The sequence below is a fragment of the Gadus chalcogrammus genome, chromosome 2, assembly GCF_026213295.1.
Source record: "Gadus chalcogrammus isolate NIFS_2021 chromosome 2, NIFS_Gcha_1.0, whole genome shotgun sequence".
Taxonomy (NCBI): Eukaryota; Metazoa; Chordata; class Actinopteri; order Gadiformes; family Gadidae; genus Gadus; species Gadus chalcogrammus.
In genome coordinates, this window is record NC_079413.1 from 21,127,884 (window position 1) to 21,147,333 (window position 19,450).

At 48.0% G+C, this 19,450-nt stretch overlaps 1 protein-coding gene across 2 annotated transcripts in view; it reads right to left on the reverse strand.

Moving 5' to 3' along the window:
• Nucleotides 1–3,952: 3,952 nt before the first annotated feature.
• tmem104 (transmembrane protein 104) overlaps nt 3,953–19,450 on the reverse strand; it is a 52,131-nt gene continuing 36,633 nt past the window's right edge. For both annotated transcript variants that reach the window (XM_056604932.1, XM_056604931.1), the window contains exon 10: nt 3,953–8,733. In XM_056604932.1, the coding sequence (XP_056460907.1) occupies nt 7,970–8,733 (764 nt within the window). In that variant the 3' untranslated portion in view covers nt 3,953–7,969. The remainder of the gene's footprint in view (nt 8,734–19,450) is intronic.

Sequence of the window (19,450 nt, forward strand, 5' to 3'; positions counted from 1 at the left end):
CGACCGGTTATTGGCCCACCGTGATGTTCCAGCCAGCGGCCGCCGGGGTTTCTGGGTACACAGGCGGGGGCCTGATGGGGCTTTAAGTCCGGGCTCAGACAAGAGTGGAGCGCTTAATTCACTGGACAGCCGAGCAAACAGCCGAGACTTAGTGATGGGATAAGGGCCTGGTTGGAGAGAGAGAGAGAGAGAGAGAGAGAGAGAGAGAGAGAGAGAGAGAGAGAGAGAGAGAGAGAGAGAGAGAGAAGGATCAGGCCGACACGATCCCTGCTACTTTGTACCTCATGTCTCATCAACACTGGGTGAACAGGGTGAACAGGGGTGACGCAAACCACAGGCAGTGCTGGCCTCTTCCCAGAGTGTCTTCCCAGCATGGAGCCATCACGGTCATACTGGTAGGGCCCTGGACGGGGGTTGACTGTGTGCTGCCTCCAGTGTCTTTATAAGACTGGTTCAAGTGCAACACTATTTACTATTAGGTCATCGAGCAGACACTTTGATCCAGATCAGCATACAGCCATTTGATTTGATCCGTGTCATTAGGCAGCAGGTGGTGACAGTGTGGTCATCGGGGTTCGACCCCAGTCATGTTTCCACTGCTGTGAACGTGTACAGCTAACCTCTCACTCCCCCTACGCTCACTGTGGGCGGTAGTTTACCACTTTGTCAGGGCATCCATATTTAGTTGACCTGGTTGATTTGAATCAGGCCAGTAACACGCCGTGTTAAAATACACATAAACGTACATATTTTCCTTTTTACTATCGTATTTACTTTATCTTGTATTGTTGCTGCTACGTTGAGGAGTATGGCTGTTGAGGAACCAAGCCAAATCATTTCCTTCTTGTGCAATAAGATGAATAAAAGCAATTCTGATTCTGATTCAGATAACCAGGGAGCAGTTCGTAAACAGCAATTTTTGTTGTAATATGAAAGCTACGAAAAATGCAGTGCAACGGTGTTATGTTGGTTTGTTGTGGTCATGCTAGGTAGGACTATTGAATGGGAACTGATTAGATCACCTAAATAAATACCGAAGTTCATCCCCTACAGCCGGTGGCCCGAGTTCAACACCATTACAGCGCAGCGAGTTAATTTAGTGTTTGGATTAAGCGGAGAAAACTTATTAGTAATTTAGTCACAAGCCATCGGCATTCGTCCCATCGAAAGGCCAATGCATTTAGTCTTAACCACAGTTATACACACACACTCCTGCTGACACACAGACACAAAAACAAACACACACAGACACCTACAAACACACACACCCATGCACACCCACACACTCATCCCTGCACATGCCCGTCCAAAACACAGACACACATACAGACACATGCACAGATACATAGACGTACACACAGATTTGATGTGTTGTGACAGCCGGGCTACCTGAAGTAGGTGACTGAGTGCCTCTGTCGGTGGACAGCACACTGGGGGGTGGACCAGGGGATGGTGGTGGTGACGGGGACAGGGCCCTGGAGTTGAGAGATGTGTGTCAGCGAGAGAGCGTGGCTCTGTGAACAGGGCTGGCATCCTTCAGGGAGGGTTCATGCAGGTGGCGGATGTGGCAGAGGGGTGACAACAGCCACCTGTGGAGTAGGCTGCTCCAGCACAGCAGGGTCTCACCAGAGACGCCGTCACTGTTACCACGCAGAGATGTAACCCCCCCCCCCCCCCCCCCCCCCCTGCTCGTAACTTTGTTCGGAGAAGGAGAAAGTTGTTACTCTTAGAAACCCTCTGGAGCATAAACGAAAGTACAATTACGAGGCGTACGAGAAGTGGATTTTGACAGCAAGCGGGTGGGGAAAAAAGGGGGAATATTTCTGAAAGCGTATGCTTCTCGAGCTTCAAGGTTTTTGAAAATGACAGACCATCCATCTGTCATTGCTCGTAGTACACCAGCTGTCCTAGCACCAGCTAGCTGCCAGTTCAAACTGAGATATTTGTGTCTGTTTGTGCAAACACATTATTTAAAATATGTTTATTGTCGGTGTGACGTCTGTGTAAGATCACGCTCAAACAATTAGGTTTATTGTTTCTCAATATGAATCATAAAAATATGACTTTGACTCACCAATGATGTCAAACTTTTGGAAACGTATGTCAGGCAGAGCAATGGAAGTGTTTAATCGGATGAAAACGACAAAATTTGTTGTTGAATCGATGTTGGTTTTATTAATTCAATCATTCAAGTGGCTGTCATTGGTATCAGTGAAGGCCTGAGCGTTAAGGTCGTCCTGTCGTCCAAACAAACAGACACGGGGCCGTGGCGGACAGGAAGGTTTCCAATGCGTCATGCTCGGGTTTGAGGTGAAATTCTCCGGAGACAGAACGCAGGAAGCCGAGCCAAGCGGAGTGAGCGATGGCGAGGTCGATCCAGTCAAAGACGCCCTTTAACGCCATGTAAACATCTCCTGCACCGCTGGGTCGTCTTCATCGGTCGGACGTGTGTAATGATCATAAATCATTCACCGAAACACAGTCGAGACGCGACGCCGGCAGAATGTTAATGATGCTGCTGCTGGATCCGATTCAGACCGGAGTCAATGCTAGGAAGGTGGCGGCGGTGTTTCCCGCGACTACCAACGCCTCGTGTTCCAGTCAGCTATGAGGTCACCGAGGTCCCGACCTCTGACATTTTAGAGCAAAAGAAAATCCCCCCAACCCTGGTTACGGCCCTGGTTCAAGTGTGTTTTCCTTCAGAAACATCCAGAATCTAAAACGTGTGACTGATGAAACAAGTGCTCTCTCAGCAGAAGCCTGTTGAAAACAATCAGATTTCAATTTGTCGAGGGCAACGGGGCACTTATTGAACTTCACAATTAGGACGAGTGCCCCACAACAAGCTTCCTCAAACCAAAGTCGACAGAAGTAACCCGCACTGATTCCCGATGCTCAACTCAGAGTGCATTTCTTTGACATGTTTAACTATTCTCACAACGGACGAGTCTCAGGAGTTCGAACTGAACTCTGAAGAATCGAGAAAAAGGGCAAACCCATTAATCTCTTCTCTTTTTTATTTCCCGGGGATCTTCTTCTGTTCCGACAGTCGTTGGAGACGGCACTGGAGACCTGATCGTGCCGAGGAGGGGTTCTGCAAACGGACAAGTTCTGCCGTCTGTGGCCTGAATGTCAATGATGTCGTCGGGACAGCCGAGAACGGGACTCTCCACCACCACCACCACCACCACCACCAGCCCCACCACCACCACCTCCTCCTCCTTCGGAAGCCAGTGACCTTAATCCTGTTCTCCTCCACACTTCCACAGCGAGCCCTGCTTTGTGCTAACGAGCCACTCAGCGGCGAGGCATTATGGGAGAGAAATTTCATTACGGGAAAGAAAGAACCCACATCGGTCATCGAGGGGGGGGGGGGGAGTGGGAGTTTCACCTCCCCGACGTTCGGTTTGAAATGTCCCTGAAACGTTGGGGAGGAACGGACCAGGGTGTTAAGTATGAGCTGGGAGAGGCATTGTGTTACCTGTGTAACCTTGTTTCATTCTTCTTGCTCCCGCGGTAAGTGCCGGCGTCGGTAGAAAACAGAAGCTGGTTAATGTGTGTCCCTTCTTGTTAGCGGGCCCGTCTGCTGCCAACTGCCATTAACACCAGAGTGTTACCACGACGATTACAGGCCCTCATGGGGCCCGGTGTACGGGTGTAGTGGGGACTCAGTAAACACAGGCTAATAGTTAGCCTGTAGCTTGGAAATGAATCCACTCTAATGCTTTCCCCCGTCGGGCCCAAAGGAGCATTTAAACCCGTCTCATCCTTTTCTTTCCATTGACAATGTCTGTGCTCCCTCAATCACGACATATTTATTTAATTCTCCTTTATAGTCTGACTACTTCAGCTTGGGGCTAGTTGGGAGCACAGAGAGTGTCACCCTGTGAGAACAGATGCTGTTTTTTTACAAGGTAGCAAATCAACGCCACCTACTGAACTACATTAAACACACTTCCACAGAAATAAAGCCCTGCGCCATGGAAGACACAGACTATTTCTGATTCTAGCCTCATTCTGAACCAATTCAAACAGTTAGGTCAGAGCAGAAGACTTGACCTCTCATGAATGGGCTGCATTTATACAGCGCTTTTCTAACCTGTGGCCAATCAAATCACAAACAACTAACGATCACCCGTTCATACACGCAGTGACTAAAGTTCACCCATTCATAGACACAAACCGTGACTAACGTTCACCCATTCATACAGACGAGGGCCCGGTATCAAACCAAACGTTTTTCTTCTATTAATTTAACATGTATAACACATACAGAGGCCGGTTCATACAGTGAAAACACCACCTGGTAACCAACATGGTTTGGTTAAAGTACCATAGATATTTATTTAGGCAAAGGACCTAGGGAGCCAGGAATCGAACTAGCAACCTCCCAGTTACCAGATGATGACCTGACCCGTCTCGCCAACATTACTGTTGGCTTGATGCAACATTTGACTTGTAGTAAAATTTTGTAATTTTGGAATCCCACCGGGCCTAAAGGGTTCATCCCAGTACACCTAACACAAATGTCCTCCTTGACTCCTAAATCCCAGCTCTCTGCAAACCCTCAAAAATAAAGTAAGCTGTAGAGTTTTTTTCAAACATTTCCAATTATACTTCCTCACACAGTTGACCCTGTTAAATTGAAACTGAGAAGAGGTTTGCCTTACAAGAGACAACGTTTTTTTTTTTCGTTTTTTTTCTTAAATAACCAACTACACAAAGTCACTCCTTAATAAATAAAAAATATTATACACTTAAGGAAGAGGCCAGGGGGAAGGGGATCTGGCCGGGAAGGAAATGGGGAAGTGATGAAATACTACGACATCAAGACAGCGGTTCAGAACATCCTGGCCGAGTGCTGACATGCTGACTGATGTTTCCATGAGTTAATTAGAGCCGTCCTGCTAAGAAGACCAAGCCTGCCCAGCCTCACCACTGGCCTACTTTCATGCTATTAAAGACATTTACCAAACGGGAAATGTAGGACACGACGAAGTAATGTACGTACGGTGGTGACCGACTCTCAAATGATGACGAATAGCCGTAGTTTTACACAATAATTTGAGTGTTTATAAAAAATTAAATAGAATATGGGACCTTTTCAACGTCAGGGTTTTATTATTGACATTTTTCCCAATGCATTGAAAACCAGAATACATGTGCTTGGACATTAAATGTAGAACCACATGAAGGTGAAATAGCTGTAAACAAAGAAATGCAAAGACGAACATAGCTCGATAGCATACAAAATCACAGAAAACAAACGCATGAAACGATCAATAAATAAACAGGATTTCCTCGCCTTCAGAAAGGGAGGCTGATTGTCAAGGTAACAGAAATGGCTTCTGAACAGGTGCTGAGTGGGAAGCCATTTTGGAAAGGAAAAAGGAGAACTCAGGGAAAAACAGGAAAGACGGTGAGCTGCTCAAGACAATGAAAGGCAAATTTAGCAAGTTTTTCTACTCGTAGAAGAGCAACAAGAACCCAATTTTCAACGCCAACTCATTCTTTCCCACAAATGCAAAAAATGAATGAATGAATTGTATTTGAGAGTGCATTTTCCTTTACTGACTCAAGTTTGGCCATTGATGAACTGATCTGCGCACTACCACACTAACCACTTACACCCAGGATAACCTGAATTCATCCGGTGAACACAAAGCCAGAAGAACGGATAATCAAACGGGTGAGTGAATGCATTGCTCAGGTCAAAAGACGGGCCAGAGTAACAGATTTTAACAGACACTGCTACTGTAATACAAAAGGCCACATTTAACATCACTGGCATCAGCATCAAACATACAATACAGATACGACGGGATAACCACACTCAACGCTGTACAATAGAGGGGAAACAAATCGGTAAAAAAAGTGCCCAGGATTCAACTTGTTAGACAGTAATTAGCAGCCATCCACCACCGAAAACGGCTACCTGGCTTCACGTTTTCGACGTAGGAAGTGCTAAACTCGCATGTTGCTCAACATGCCAGTTTCAAAAAGGAATATTGAACAAGTTTAATGTTTTGTCAGCAGTTATACAATGTTGTAGTATTTAAAACGTAAAATATAAATACCCAAGTAAATTGTGTGCAAACCACCGCAAAAAATGCTAAATTGTATTGACAGAGTTCCCTTATTCACAATTAGGTGGCCCACAGCTACGAGGCTAAATAGCCACTTGTCGTCGTAATAATTATTATTATTATTGTAAGGAAAATAGCAACTTAGGTTTGCATATTGAGCCATACCATCAAGTAAGCTTCAACGCAGTTAGCTAAGCGAGTAAGCATGTAAAAATGAATGAGAGCTACACAATCCAATGAGCTACAACACAGGCTACTACATTGCAACATCATAAGCTAAAGCCCATAAGTCAACACAGTTAACTTGCCAATATACAGTTAGCTAACTAACATACAGTTAGCTGACCAATGTACCATTAGCCACGCGACATGATGGGCTACAGCTCAGACAGTCCTCTTCTCCAGCTCTCGTTTACCAGCGGTAGGTACCAAGCCACCGGTGGATGTTCACAGCGAAGCTTACCCGAGGATAATGGCTACGATGCAGACTCAAACACCAGGGCAGAAGATAGACAGATTAAACACTGACAAGAGTTGAGAGCCTCGACACAGCAGTAGTGACACCACATCACCGGCCTCGAGTAGCGCAGGAACAAGACGTAAATAAAACCCACGTCTGGGTGAAGGTACTGAAAAGGCAGCTGACAAAATGCTGATATATCTCTCTCCCGGGAAATATCCATCCTAGCAACCGGGTCGGTAATAAACGAAAATACGAAGACACCTACTGACTGGGCAGAGTAGTCTAGCCTTTGCCAGCTGCATTCCTCAACTCACCTCAAGGTCAAAGGTCAGATGTCACCTTGGACAGGTGACTCAGCCGTTTGGTCTGTTGGAGTCTAGGAGACGGACGGCTGAGCGAGGATTCGTAAGCGGGTTTAGGGGATGAGGCCCGTGCGCTGTGTGTGAACGACAGACACACGTGTAGAGAAGAGGCGTAAGAGACGGGACACGTCCCAGAGACGGGACATGTCCCAGCAGAGACGGGACACGTCCCAGAGACGGGACATGTCCCAGCAGAGACGGGACACGTCCCAGAGACGGGACATGTCCCAGCAGAGACGGGACATGTCCCAGCAGAGACGGGACACGTCCCAGCAGAGACGGGACACGTCCCAGAGACGGGACATGTCCCAGCAGAGACGGGACATGTCCCAGCAGAGACGGGACATGTCCCAGCAGAGACGGGACACGTCCCAGAGACGGGACATGTCCCAGCAGAGACGGGACATGTCCCAGCAGAGACGGGACACGTCCCAACCTGCCGAGAGCAGGAGGCAAGCGAGTGTGCTGCATGCATACGAGTTGTGTAGATGTGTGTGTGCGTGTGTGTGTGTGTGTGTGATAGAGCCGCTACTCCGGTCAATGAAGAAGACAGAACACAGAATGTCAGCGAGCAATAAAAGCGAGATTATCCCTGATTGCTAAATTTAGTATTTTTTATTTTTTATTACAGTTCATTTCTAGTTAAGATGCGTGAGGTCCTTCCCACGGCAGAGTCGTGTTCCCTCCCCTACGAGCAAGGCAGGGCAGAAGTTACGGAGGAGGGCCCGAGTTGTGCCGAACTCAGAACTTAAGTGGCAACTTAAGCTGCTAACAGATGTTATGCTCAATCTCCCTTCTTGACCCGATTGCTTTTTTCCCTTTTTTTTAGTTCAGTTCCAGCATCCAACACCGCGGTACCTTTGGTCCCTCTCAACACGTCTGTGATAAAGTAATCTCCAGCTGATTGAATTTACACGCAATTAAAGTCCTTGCTTTAAAAAAAAAAAAAAAAGGCACATCCTGTTACACTCTGTAGCAGGTCAGTCCCGTAAGGTAAGGCCGCGGGTTCGAGAATCAAACCGAATCGACAGTAACCCCTCCTTCCTCCCCGCCCCTCCTCATTTCCTGGTGTCGTCCAGGATGATGTTGGCCGTGACGAACACCAGACAGAACGCCGCCCACACCACCACGAACCACACCCAGAAGGCGTGGCGGAACGGCGAGCGGTGCTTGTTGACCACGTCGCGCCCCACCACGGGCTCCAGGTGCCGCCGGCTCAGGTACACCAGCATGGCGGGGACGATGTACTGGATGCCCGTGCCGGCGTAGGCCCCCGTGATGCCCACCAGGGACTCCAGGTTGTGGGTGCCGAAGGCCACGAGGATGGGCGGCACCACGGTGATGAGCGGGAACACCACGCGGTCCACCACCCAGGGGTAGGTCCCGCCGTCGCGGTGGAACAGCGTCTTCCAGTTGTTGCGCAGCGTCACGGCGATGATGGGGAAGTTGGTGCTGATGGTGAACACGGGGAACAGGCCCAGGAAGTAGCGCAGCGCCGGCACGTCCAGCACGTCGCAGTTGTCGGTGAAGTTGAGCGTGTACATGTCGTGCAGCAGCGCGTTGTCGAAGCAGAAGATGGCGGTGAAGGAGAGCAGCGTGTAGAAGCACAGGATGAGCACGTAGTCCACCACCACCAGGGTGCCCACGCGCCTCTTCTCCGAGATGGGCGTGACCAGCGAGGGCAGCGAGTGCTGGCACATGAAGGAGTACACGCACACGCCAAACAGGTTGGGCACACCCGCCAGCGAGGCCGTGGGCGGGCGGCCTTCGCCGCGGCCCTTGCTGATGCGGATCAGCGCCAGGATGATCATCATGGTGAAGGCTGTGGGACACAAGAAGCACAGAGATCGTCGGTCAGTGTAAAGGACTCTTCGAAGCGATGGCAAACACTGTATTGTCCACTGAATGGTAAATGGACTGCATTTATTCACCCATCCATGCTTGCAGACGTTCACACACCGACGGCGGTGGCAACCACGTATGGGGACAGCCAGCTCGTCGGGAGCAGTCAGGGTGAGGTGTCTTGCTCAGGGACACCTCGACACTCAGCTAGGAGCTAGGGGATCGACCTAGCAACCTTCCGGTTACCAACCAACCCGCTCTACCTTCTGAGCAAGCAAAAAAACAAAAGAACTTGGGGCAGAATGGTCTTTCGTTCCATTAAGTGGTTTCTAATTATTAAGTCTAGGTGGGTATGAATAAATAAGGTTATGGAATAATTTGGCATGAATGTTTTAAAGCATGGAATGATTTAAGCGAAGACTTGGCTGAAATAGTTCCAAGCTATAAATCATTCACGTGTTTACGTCCCGTAGAATTTCCTCCAAATTCAAATTAATTTTGTTCAGAAAGAATAATGGAATAGAGTAAAATCCTGCCATGCCACGATAAGCAGATCAAGTGGAGCGAGATAATTCAATTACTTAATTGGATTGATTTGGGTTCGTCAGGAGATTGTTTTATTTCACAGGGTTGGGCACACACACACCTAGATTATTCATCGATGAATCATTCACTTATTTTGGCTAAGCACCCTTCTTCTAAGGTTGGCTTTGGGAATCAGTTAATCGGGCAAATGTAGAAAATGCATTATTAAAGACGGCCATCACAGAGACATGGTCGATTTGAGGAGACCCTCAGAGAGCTCCACGCCAACACACTGTCACTCAGGGAGGAAATACGACCCTACTCTATGAATACTGCCAAGCCACATCTTGGAAATTGAAGCCATTTCTTGTGGCACATGTTCTATGAGCATCCTTTCTGTACCGACAGCGATATATCATTGTTTCTCTTTCTTCTGTAAAAATGTACTAATTGTAAGACGCTGTGGATAAAAGCATCTGCTAAATGCCCTGAATGTAAATGTGAATGTAGACCAAATAAATAAAAAAATACACCCTGCATCGTCTTGTCACCTCGCTTGCTGATAGCTGATATAATAAAGGGCAGAGTGAATCGGGCCTTGAAGAGATGTGACGCTCTAACCCGTGCACCATGACGCTGACCCAGATCGCACCCTGATGGATCCGCCTCGGCGATGGAGCCATCAGGAGGGACCGGGCCCTGGTTCCGCTCCACAGACTCCCCTTTAGGGAGCAGATGTGCAGGGGGGGTGGGGGGGGGGGGGGGGGAGGACAGGTGGCACCTGAAGGAGAGGAGCGTATCCGTCTCTCCCCTCCTGCTGTTCGCAGACCCGGCTCCGATCGATTGTGATGCGTGTACGGGCTGGCCAATGAGACGAGCTCCTCTGAGGGAGAGGTACGGGCTGGGTCATGACGGGTGAGCGGTCATGTGGGCCAACACGACCACCTCACCTCCGACCGCAGAATGGGATTGTTAGGGGAGGAAAAGTATTAATTATGAAAGGGAGGATGGTGAGTGTTGGGACATAAACCGAGGGGCGGCCCAGCTCTCCTTCACACCGGCACCACACTTTGAAACTCCTGCCTGCGTTCTGCCGCTTGCTCTCTGTAAAATAACCCTCCATCAGTGAGGATGCCTCTCGTATAAATCCAGGCTATGGCTCCACGTCACCTCTGTGGCTCGCCCTCTCGCGCTCCATCAAAACAACCTCTTTAAAATCAGCGATATAGGCCTGGATGACTGAGAGGGTCAAAGGTCAAGAGGAGGATGATGCACGGCCTGAACCCCGCTCTGGCCTCACCGCCGCCTCACGTTCACGCCCGCGATGCGTTGGAAGCTTTTATCGCCGTGGACGAGCGCGGTATGAAGAAGGAGAGGACGGAGTCATGGCAGTGTCAGGGTTGAGCGTAGCACGGTGTGCCGCACAGACCTTGAGTAGGCTGTGTGTGTGTGTGTGTGTGTGTGTGTGTGTGTGTGTGTGTGTGTGTGTGTGTGTGTGTGTGTGTGTGTGTCTGTGTAAACCTCTGACCTGTTTTTGTAATTACTTTAGTGCATGTCTGGATATGAGGTTACTGACCTTGATTACGTCATTCTGTGCAGCTTATAATAATCATTGAATAAATAACTAGGACCGAATTGAATGCATGTTGGTCGGCAGTACCGGTTGCTAATAAAAAATTGTTTGTTTGTTATAAGCAAAATCTTTTTTTCATGATGTGCACTTTAACGCATTTATTTGCATGTTTAAGTCTGCGTTGTAGAGTTCTTTATGTGTGTGAGGGTAAGTGTGTTTTGTTTTGTGTATACAGCAACATATTCAATGTTCTTGTATGGGGTTTATGGAAAGGAAAGCTGAGACAGACAAACAATTGTGGGTTAAAAGAGAGGGAATGACTTGTAGCCATGGCCCACAGGTTGGACCAGAACCTTGGTTGCTTCAAGCAGGGCAGACTGCTTGGCTGGTGTGGCCGTGGGTTGAGCCCCGAGACGCCCAGAGAGCAGCGTATGGGATGACGGAGACTGAGTATCTGCTCTCCAGTGAGAGTACACCAACAGGCGTGGTCCGTCGGGGACCAGGAGATCTATTAATCTGCCCCTGTGGTGGAGTGGAGCTGACATACCAGAGGAGAAGCACGTATTTCACACAGAACAGCACCAACAGGGGGAAAAGGTGCTGAGCTGAACAACATATCACTCCATCAACAGTAAGACTACTGATGGTGTGTGTAGCATAATGTAGAGTTGTATTTATCCATTAACAGCAGTTAATGCTTTTTTTTCAACACAGAGCCAATTCCCTCTATAATAGGAAAGAGATGGTGTAATTCCGAACGCTATGCCATGGCAAGTACATAATTACGTGACCTATTCAGGGGTTTAGGCCCAATGCGGTCAATATTTAGATAGCTGGCTCCTTCCCAAAGTCATCTCTGGCTCGCGTTGAGGAGAGTGTGCCAAAAGGGAAATATACTTTCACTTTCTATACCGAGAGTCGAGGTCTTGTGCTGATAGCACAGCCGGCAAATATATGTGATAAATGTAGACTTAACGTTTTACTCTCAAGTAGATTTAATACACACCGGGTATCCGAGCAAACGACATAGAGGTCCATGTCATCAAGGAGCTGCTAGGGGCTTAGGCATCTCGCTCAATGATGTCTAAAGGAGTACTGTAACTGGAAGAGGAACTCCTTAGCCACGTCATTTACATTTAGCAGATGCTTTTAACCAAAGCGACTAACAATAAGTACTTTTGTCAGAAGAAAGAGAAACAATATATCACTGTCGGTACAGTAAGGATGTTCATAGAACCAAGTGACAAGCACCAACAATTGTTAGGTTACCCCATTTCCTGTTTACAACAAATATAGCTTTGATAAGATGCTACACAATGCTAAGTACTGTTTTAAAGTGCAACGACGTACAACATACGTGCGTAAGTTGGGTGTGTGTGTGTGTGTGTGTGTGGGGGGGGGGGGGGGGGTAAGGGGGGGGAGGCTATGCAGAGTCTAGGTGAACTCTGAACAAGTCTTGAGTCTTTTGCGAAAGCTGGTGAGCACCTCTGCGGTCCTGACTGCGTTGCACAACGCTCCCCTGATTGAAGCTGGCATCACGGTCATCGCTAGCAGATCGGACAAGACACAAGAAGGCACAATTGCAAGGCGGCCTCGTTGTCCCGGAGGGCCTCAGAAAAACCATCAAGGTCTCCCCGACTTTATAGCGCGACCTGCCGTACATTTGGTCGTAGTGTGGTGTTCCGTGCGACTGTATTGTGTTGCGTCCTCGCCATGTGTGCTCGGCTCAGCAGGAGGTACGCCGTGCCCTTGGAAGTTCAAAACGAATCAGCACAGTCTCTGCCACCGGCAGCTGCTCCCTGCCCCATCAGATACGATGTTCCAGGACACCGTAGACGGGGACGGGGACGGGGGGGTTCAAACAACGGTGGAGAAGAGCGAGGCTAGCGGCCCCGCGTGGACGGTACAGTTTGACAACAACCCTTCATTTATGGAAGTGAAAACGCCAGAGCAGGTTTCATTTAGGGAAACCATGTTTAGTGAATCGCAGAGAAAACCTTTACGTAGGTAGGTGTAGAATAGGTGAGCATGAAACGTCATTCTCACTTTACACAGTAACTTAAACTCCATTGAAGTTACTTTGGTAACTTATTTTATAACTATAGCGTACGTAGCAACATCAAACAGTATTGCAGGACGATACATCTTCTTGACAGGGTTGTAAGATGAAAAGAAGAGCCAGGGGATGTGATTCAGTGTTATGACGACTGACCTAATCCTCGGTTTCTCCCCAAACAACGACAATGTGCAGAGTGCTAGATCGGACCGTGACGACGCGCCCTTCAGAGACCTCTACTGGGACAGTGCTGTGCACTGTGCAGTAGCGGTGCACTGACTTTCGATTCCTCACTGTGTGAGCGGCTCGAAGCAAAAGACTAGGGTCAGGCACAGTACAGTACCGTCTGCTTATCCTCCCTAATCTCCCTGCAGTTTCCCCGGCCTTTCTCTCCCTCTCTCGGTGAACACATCTGCCACAGAGCACAATCACAGTGTCCTTCTGGCTGGGGAACCACAGAGCAGGTAAAGGAGCCATTGCCAAGCCTGTCAGCGCCTCTCGCAGCCCGGATGGGAGGGACGGAGCGTGGGGAGATTTTAATTAAGACAGGCCTCGGGTGCCTGGCCCTCGCCGATGTACTGAAGTGGCGTTAAATGCTCCTGCTAGATATCTTTATGCCACTGAATTATAAATACATTTATGATATTGCCTTTTTTTTCTTTTACTTTATGGCAACCTTATCTCAATTTGGAAATGGGGTGTCTTCATTAAAATGTGCCGTCAATCTATCAGCATAATCGTTTTGATGGATGGCCGTAGACTTAAAAAGGCTTTACAGCTGCTTGTAAGAAGGTTGAGAGGTGACATTAGGATGGACCAAGAGCCACTATGCTGTTAGTAATTAAATCTCTTTCAAAGGCTACAAGTCACGAACATTGTGACATTGATACTTGGGTGTCCGACAACATAAAAGACGAATCAAGATATAAGTCAGTTTGATCCTTTCAAGATGACGTGCAGTAATCTTAATCAGGATCAAAGTGACATATTTCTGGACATATTTGCTCATCTTTGCGGGCGTCTCCGAACCTCAAGTCTTTGTCCTACTTAAGAAGGTTGAGGCTAATCGGTCTCACTTAAGACACTACAGGAACTAAGTGCTTATCTTCGACTCAAAATTAAAAGGCAATCAGATGGCTTAAACACCTGGTGGAACCAACGCAGTACAATAAGATATTTCATAATGGGCTCATTCGTCAATGCCTCTAAGAAGGGCTTCATGACACACTTCCCAACCATGGCCGTGAATTTAAATGGGAAAGCTTGCTGCAATGCTACAAAAACCCATAGTACTGATGATCAGGCTGGATGAACAATATAAGGTGGCTTGAAAGAACAGGGTGAAGGAAACCATTAAAATATATGGATAATTGAAGATTTGTTGAATGTGCTAAATTGTCTTTGTAACTTTTGTTGGATAAAGTATGCTTTATTGTACCTGTTTTTTATACCGGTAAATTTGCCAAAGTGAATCTGCCAAAGGGAATCCAACTCTAATGGGTTTGCAGAAGTCGTTTTTCTATCATCGGTCCTTTCCTTGACTATTAATGACCGATATTAACCTTTGGGGGTTTATCATCCCTTGGTTACCCGACTACATATGTCTGCCGTTAACCTGTGGCGGTTCATCGCGGCGGAGGTGAAAAACGAGTCTAAGCTCTGAAGGTCACTGCGACATTGTTCCCTCTGATGAAGCTGCCCATTCAGAGACACCTCGGCCCCATTAACAGGAAACCCTTCAGCGAAAGGCAATGTATGCAGCGCCAGAGGAAACTCATTCACACGCATGACATGAGAGATTTCCCTCAGAATAGGCATCTGTGATGACAGATGGGGATAACCTGAAGGTATCTGCAATGACACCCGACCAGAACCTATAGGTACTGGTGATGACTGATAGAGATAACCTGAAGGCATCCTCAATGACACCCGACCAGAACATATAGGTATTGGTGATGACGGATGGAGATAACCTGACGTTGGCGGTCACGAACCTGAAGGCCTCAGCGAAGACATATGACATGCTGAAAGGATCAGTGACAACGCTTGACTATCACCTCGTCTGAAGCATGGTCATCAGAAGGTACTGGTACTGCCACATGCAGATAACCTGTACTTCAAGGCTGAACTGCCCTAACGTCTGGCCTTCAGGTTACCTGACTATCCCCTCATCGGACGCATGGTCACTGAAGGCACTGGTACGCATGTCCGCATGGAGATAACCTGGACTTCCAGGCTGAATCTGCCTCACGCCCGGCCTCCTTGCTACAGCTTCCCCTTTCAACGGGGGCCGGAGTGGGGACTGCGGGGGATAGGTATCGCAACCGTATTACAAGTGCCACTTCATCTCACAGTGAGTGATTCAGCGGTGCTCCGGAGGGGGTCGGCGACGACCTTGTAGGGGATGCTACAGATTACCGGCGGAGCCTCCCGCCGGCTGCCCCCCCCCACCGGGACCCTGCGGCGGAGCTGTTGCTGTTAAGTCGAGGATGGCGGACGCGCTCGGAGCCCCAGGGGATCGCGGAGTGGCCGTGAAAATGGGTTCCTCGCCGACGGCTTCCACTCTTCAGAGAAGGGCCACCTCCAGTAAATTGAGCGACACAAAATGGTTAAGGGGGGGGGGGGGGGCAGGTAATAAATCCACAATGGGATGTTGTGACAAGACGAGGGGTCCCGCTTCTCGGAGCGAGTAAGAGAAAGAGTTTAACGCCAAGGCATTTCCACAGAGACACCCAGCAGGTCAATTACTTAACGGCCGGGACCTTGGGAAGGGTGGGGGGGGGTTGTATTTGCATGGCACAGTAGTGACACGAAGTACGGACCTTTGAGGACATCCTGTTGTTCTGGCACATTTGCCAAATTAAAATGACTCCTCCAAGGCTTACCCTGTCATTAATTAAGAGGTGCTGTGGTTCCCCTCTGCGGCAGCGACCCGCTCTTCACCCGGTGTGCAGTGGAGGATGCAGGGTTTTCCCCGCTGGTAGAGCCGTCCCGGTTATCCACTCCGCTCAAAGCCATCCCGAGCGGACCCAGCTGGCAGCGGTGCAGGGCTCACACCCGGCACAGGCGGGAGATAACGACCGCACCGCCGGGAACCAACGAGCCACTCTGCTCCCTAATGAGCCCGGCCCCGTGAACGAGTCAACAGGCCCGCCGCACGCAGGGCGTTCCGGTGTGAGGTGCCCAGCCGTGACCACCTGCTGGCCCGCCGTTTAGCACCCCAGCAGCTCTCAGATAGATGGGACTGCACAGCCAAACTCCATCAAATTATCTTAAGGGCTTTCAGGAAACAGCAATTACTCCCTGCACTCAGGCGTGGCTGCGTTTGGTATACTTTAGCCAGCGATAAAAAAATAAAATACATCTGCCTATGAGCCTGGGCCTCGGAAGTGTCCAGGGGCTGTGATCTTTAAAAACACATTAGCGGAGGGACCTCCGCTTAGAGCAATGTTGGCAGCAGTACTTTTACAACAAAAATACAGCTTCTTTCATGTCTCTCATTTAGTGCTGCAGCTTGATGGTAAAATAATTACATTACTTACTTGATTGGAAAAACTTTGAAAATCTCAGCTCAGCACATTGCATAATGTAATTGAATGATGGAGAGCTATAGTCTCCATCCCTGTCTAAGGAGTGTATATTCTAACACCTAAGGGGTGAATGAATAGAGAAATCCTCACATAGGCTACCTTACTGTTGGATGGATCCAAAAGGTTAACAGCCCTGATTAAAACACTTACCACCGACTGTTGGACTGATTGATCTGAAACCCATTTCAAGAAGCCGTCCTTCAAAAACTATTTTTTAATTAACTCAATCCATTCATCCATCCAACAGTCGATGGATCCATCCATCAATCCATCTATCTGCACATTCACACAAGTGAGTTCTGATTTATTGTGTACCAATAAAGCTTCCACACCTATGCCGATCGACGGAACAACGAGGGTAGCCGCATTATCCGGGACGCCACACAGCCCGCCCATGCCCTGTTTGAAATGCTGCCATCCGGGGAAGGGTTCAGGACAATATGACACTCACCAGTAGACTGAGGAACAGCCTCTTACCCAGAGCGGTGGCTTGCATCACTAACTCTCCATGTACTACCACAGAACAGGCTAATGGAATTGAGCGCACACCTCAAGGACTGTGACACACGCATCAAAGACTGGGACGCCCACACAAACTCACCCCCACACGTCTGTGTGTATGGGCTGCACACATACAGACGCACACCGTTATAAAATGGCCTAGGTCTCCACTTGTCCTAGGGGGGTATTCCCCTTGCTCCTGTGGTGGGTCGGTTGGGATTGGAGGAGCTGGAGAGGAACAGGGGGGGGGTTACGGGTCACTGGGGCAGCAGGTCTTCCATTTAAGTTAGCGGTTATTCAGTCTGTGACGGCGGGTGAGGGTTGAATGTAGCCTCATGGTTCAGTCCACCCTGTGGATCTCCCCCATCAGCAGGATGGGGTTCAGAAGATACTGATGAGGTTCATGCTAGGTTGATTTTGAGGAGGGTTCAGGCTGAATGAATGTCCCAGGTGAACTTTAGGGTTATTTAAATTGACATTTTCAATTTGTTCTTCAGAGAAAACGGCGGATTCAGGTTTATTCAGGTTGAAGAGGCTATGCATTGTGCGTGTTTTTGTTTATTATGTGATGAAGCTGACTAAAAGTCATTTTGCGTATTTATTGATAAGAAGACGCCTTTATCAAGCTCGTGTTTTGCATTTCTAGCTTTGGTGGAAATCAGACTATCCGGATTTCTGCGGGACAATCCCAGTATTTATCTGTCCCGTATCCCGAAAACCAGGAGGAGCGAGGGTCTGCGTTACGCAGGGTTTTCCTGTTTTGTTACGAAGAAATTTGTTTGGAATCTCACATTTAGCATTAGTAAAGATTTCCGGCCAAACAGTTGCACACTGGTTCTGGGGTGACACCAGTTCCAAAAGTCGACCAGTCCAGAACCCCCATGTTCCGCGACCAGAAACCCAACAGATAAAAAAAAAAGAAACTAAACAAACAAAACCCTCCCCTCACCCGCAGACCTCCATCTGGGGTATGCGTACGTGTGTGTGTGTGTTTGGTATGGCTTTAATTAAGCAACACTGACCCCCGTCAAGATGGCCTGTGCCTCCACCCTGAGCCTCCACCAGCTGCCGAGCCAGACGCTCTGTGATGCGCCCCTTTACTTAACAACGCTAATCCCGGCCCCCCTGGCGATGGAGGGAGGCCTCACCGCCACGCCTCGTCTGGGATGATTAATGATAGGGACACGTTGGGTGGCGACTCCGGCGGGGATCGAAAAAGTTTGTTTTTTATTTATTTATTTATTTGTAAATAAATAAACTGTGATATGGTGGACTCATTTTATAAAGTGTAATTTATCAGTTTCATACAAAAGCAGCTTATAGGGAACTGTGTTTGCCCAGGCCATTAAGGGGTAGCTAGGAGTTAGGTATCTTGCTCAAGGACCTCTACAGATAGACTGCAGCCAAAGTGTTCGATCTTTTGGCTGGGAGTCACACCAGAACTAAACCCTTAACCCATTTCCTTGTGCAATGGAAGATGTGTGCGCACTTGGCAGGAAAATGTATATATATATATGTCCTCATGTGAGTCTTCCAACAAGTACTTCTCGTCTTTGTTTGAGAATTCCAAGCTGCCAGCCAGAAAGAAAACGGAGGAGGAAGAGGAAGAGGAGGAGGATGCACTCCACTGATAAAGAATCACCTTATTATCAGACCTTATTATAAACACGTCATGCAGTAAATGAGGAAGCCTTACCCATTACACAAGAGTTAGCCAAAGTTGGACCAAAACAACAATTTGGAGGATTATGTTTGATTGCTAATTAAAAAACTTTAAAGTAGTGTTAAAAGTTTGGCTGCACTTGCACAAAGAATATAAACAAAGAATATAAAAATAGAAAAATACAATGTGGACACAATGAGCCCCATGTCAGTGTAACCAGCTGAAATATGACATGCTGCAGGCCTTTTAGTACCACAGCTTCTGTGAAGCTCAAGACAGATGCACCCTCTCACACTGTAACCCCCCCGCCTTCATAACTCCACCAACGCAATCGTCTCTCATCTAAATCGACTTCGGCCCATACCACGAAAACATAGAAGGTAAGATAACAAAACTGTGAGCTCTTCAAACCAACGTGAACTAAATGTGCTTCATTTTTTTATTGTAGACAGGCAAGTGAAAGCCGTAGTCTTTAACCATGGTCTAAGAGTGAAACGTTTATGAGTCATTGTTTTTAATTGAATTACGGTAATTAAAAACTAAGATGGTCGTTTTTCTGTGGTGTCTGTGGTCGTTGACTTTTTGAGGACCTTGATATTGCTTCATATATACATTGCATTTATCTACATTATCTAATTTGCCAAACACCAGGCATAACAGCTTTTTATAAATGTGTGTCTCAAAGTCACTGAGATATCCCCTCTGATATTTGAAAAGTTGTCAAGAACACTCCGGAAGGGTTACCCAAGGTAGAATACAACTATTTTTCACCAAATTCTCCTTCAGGGA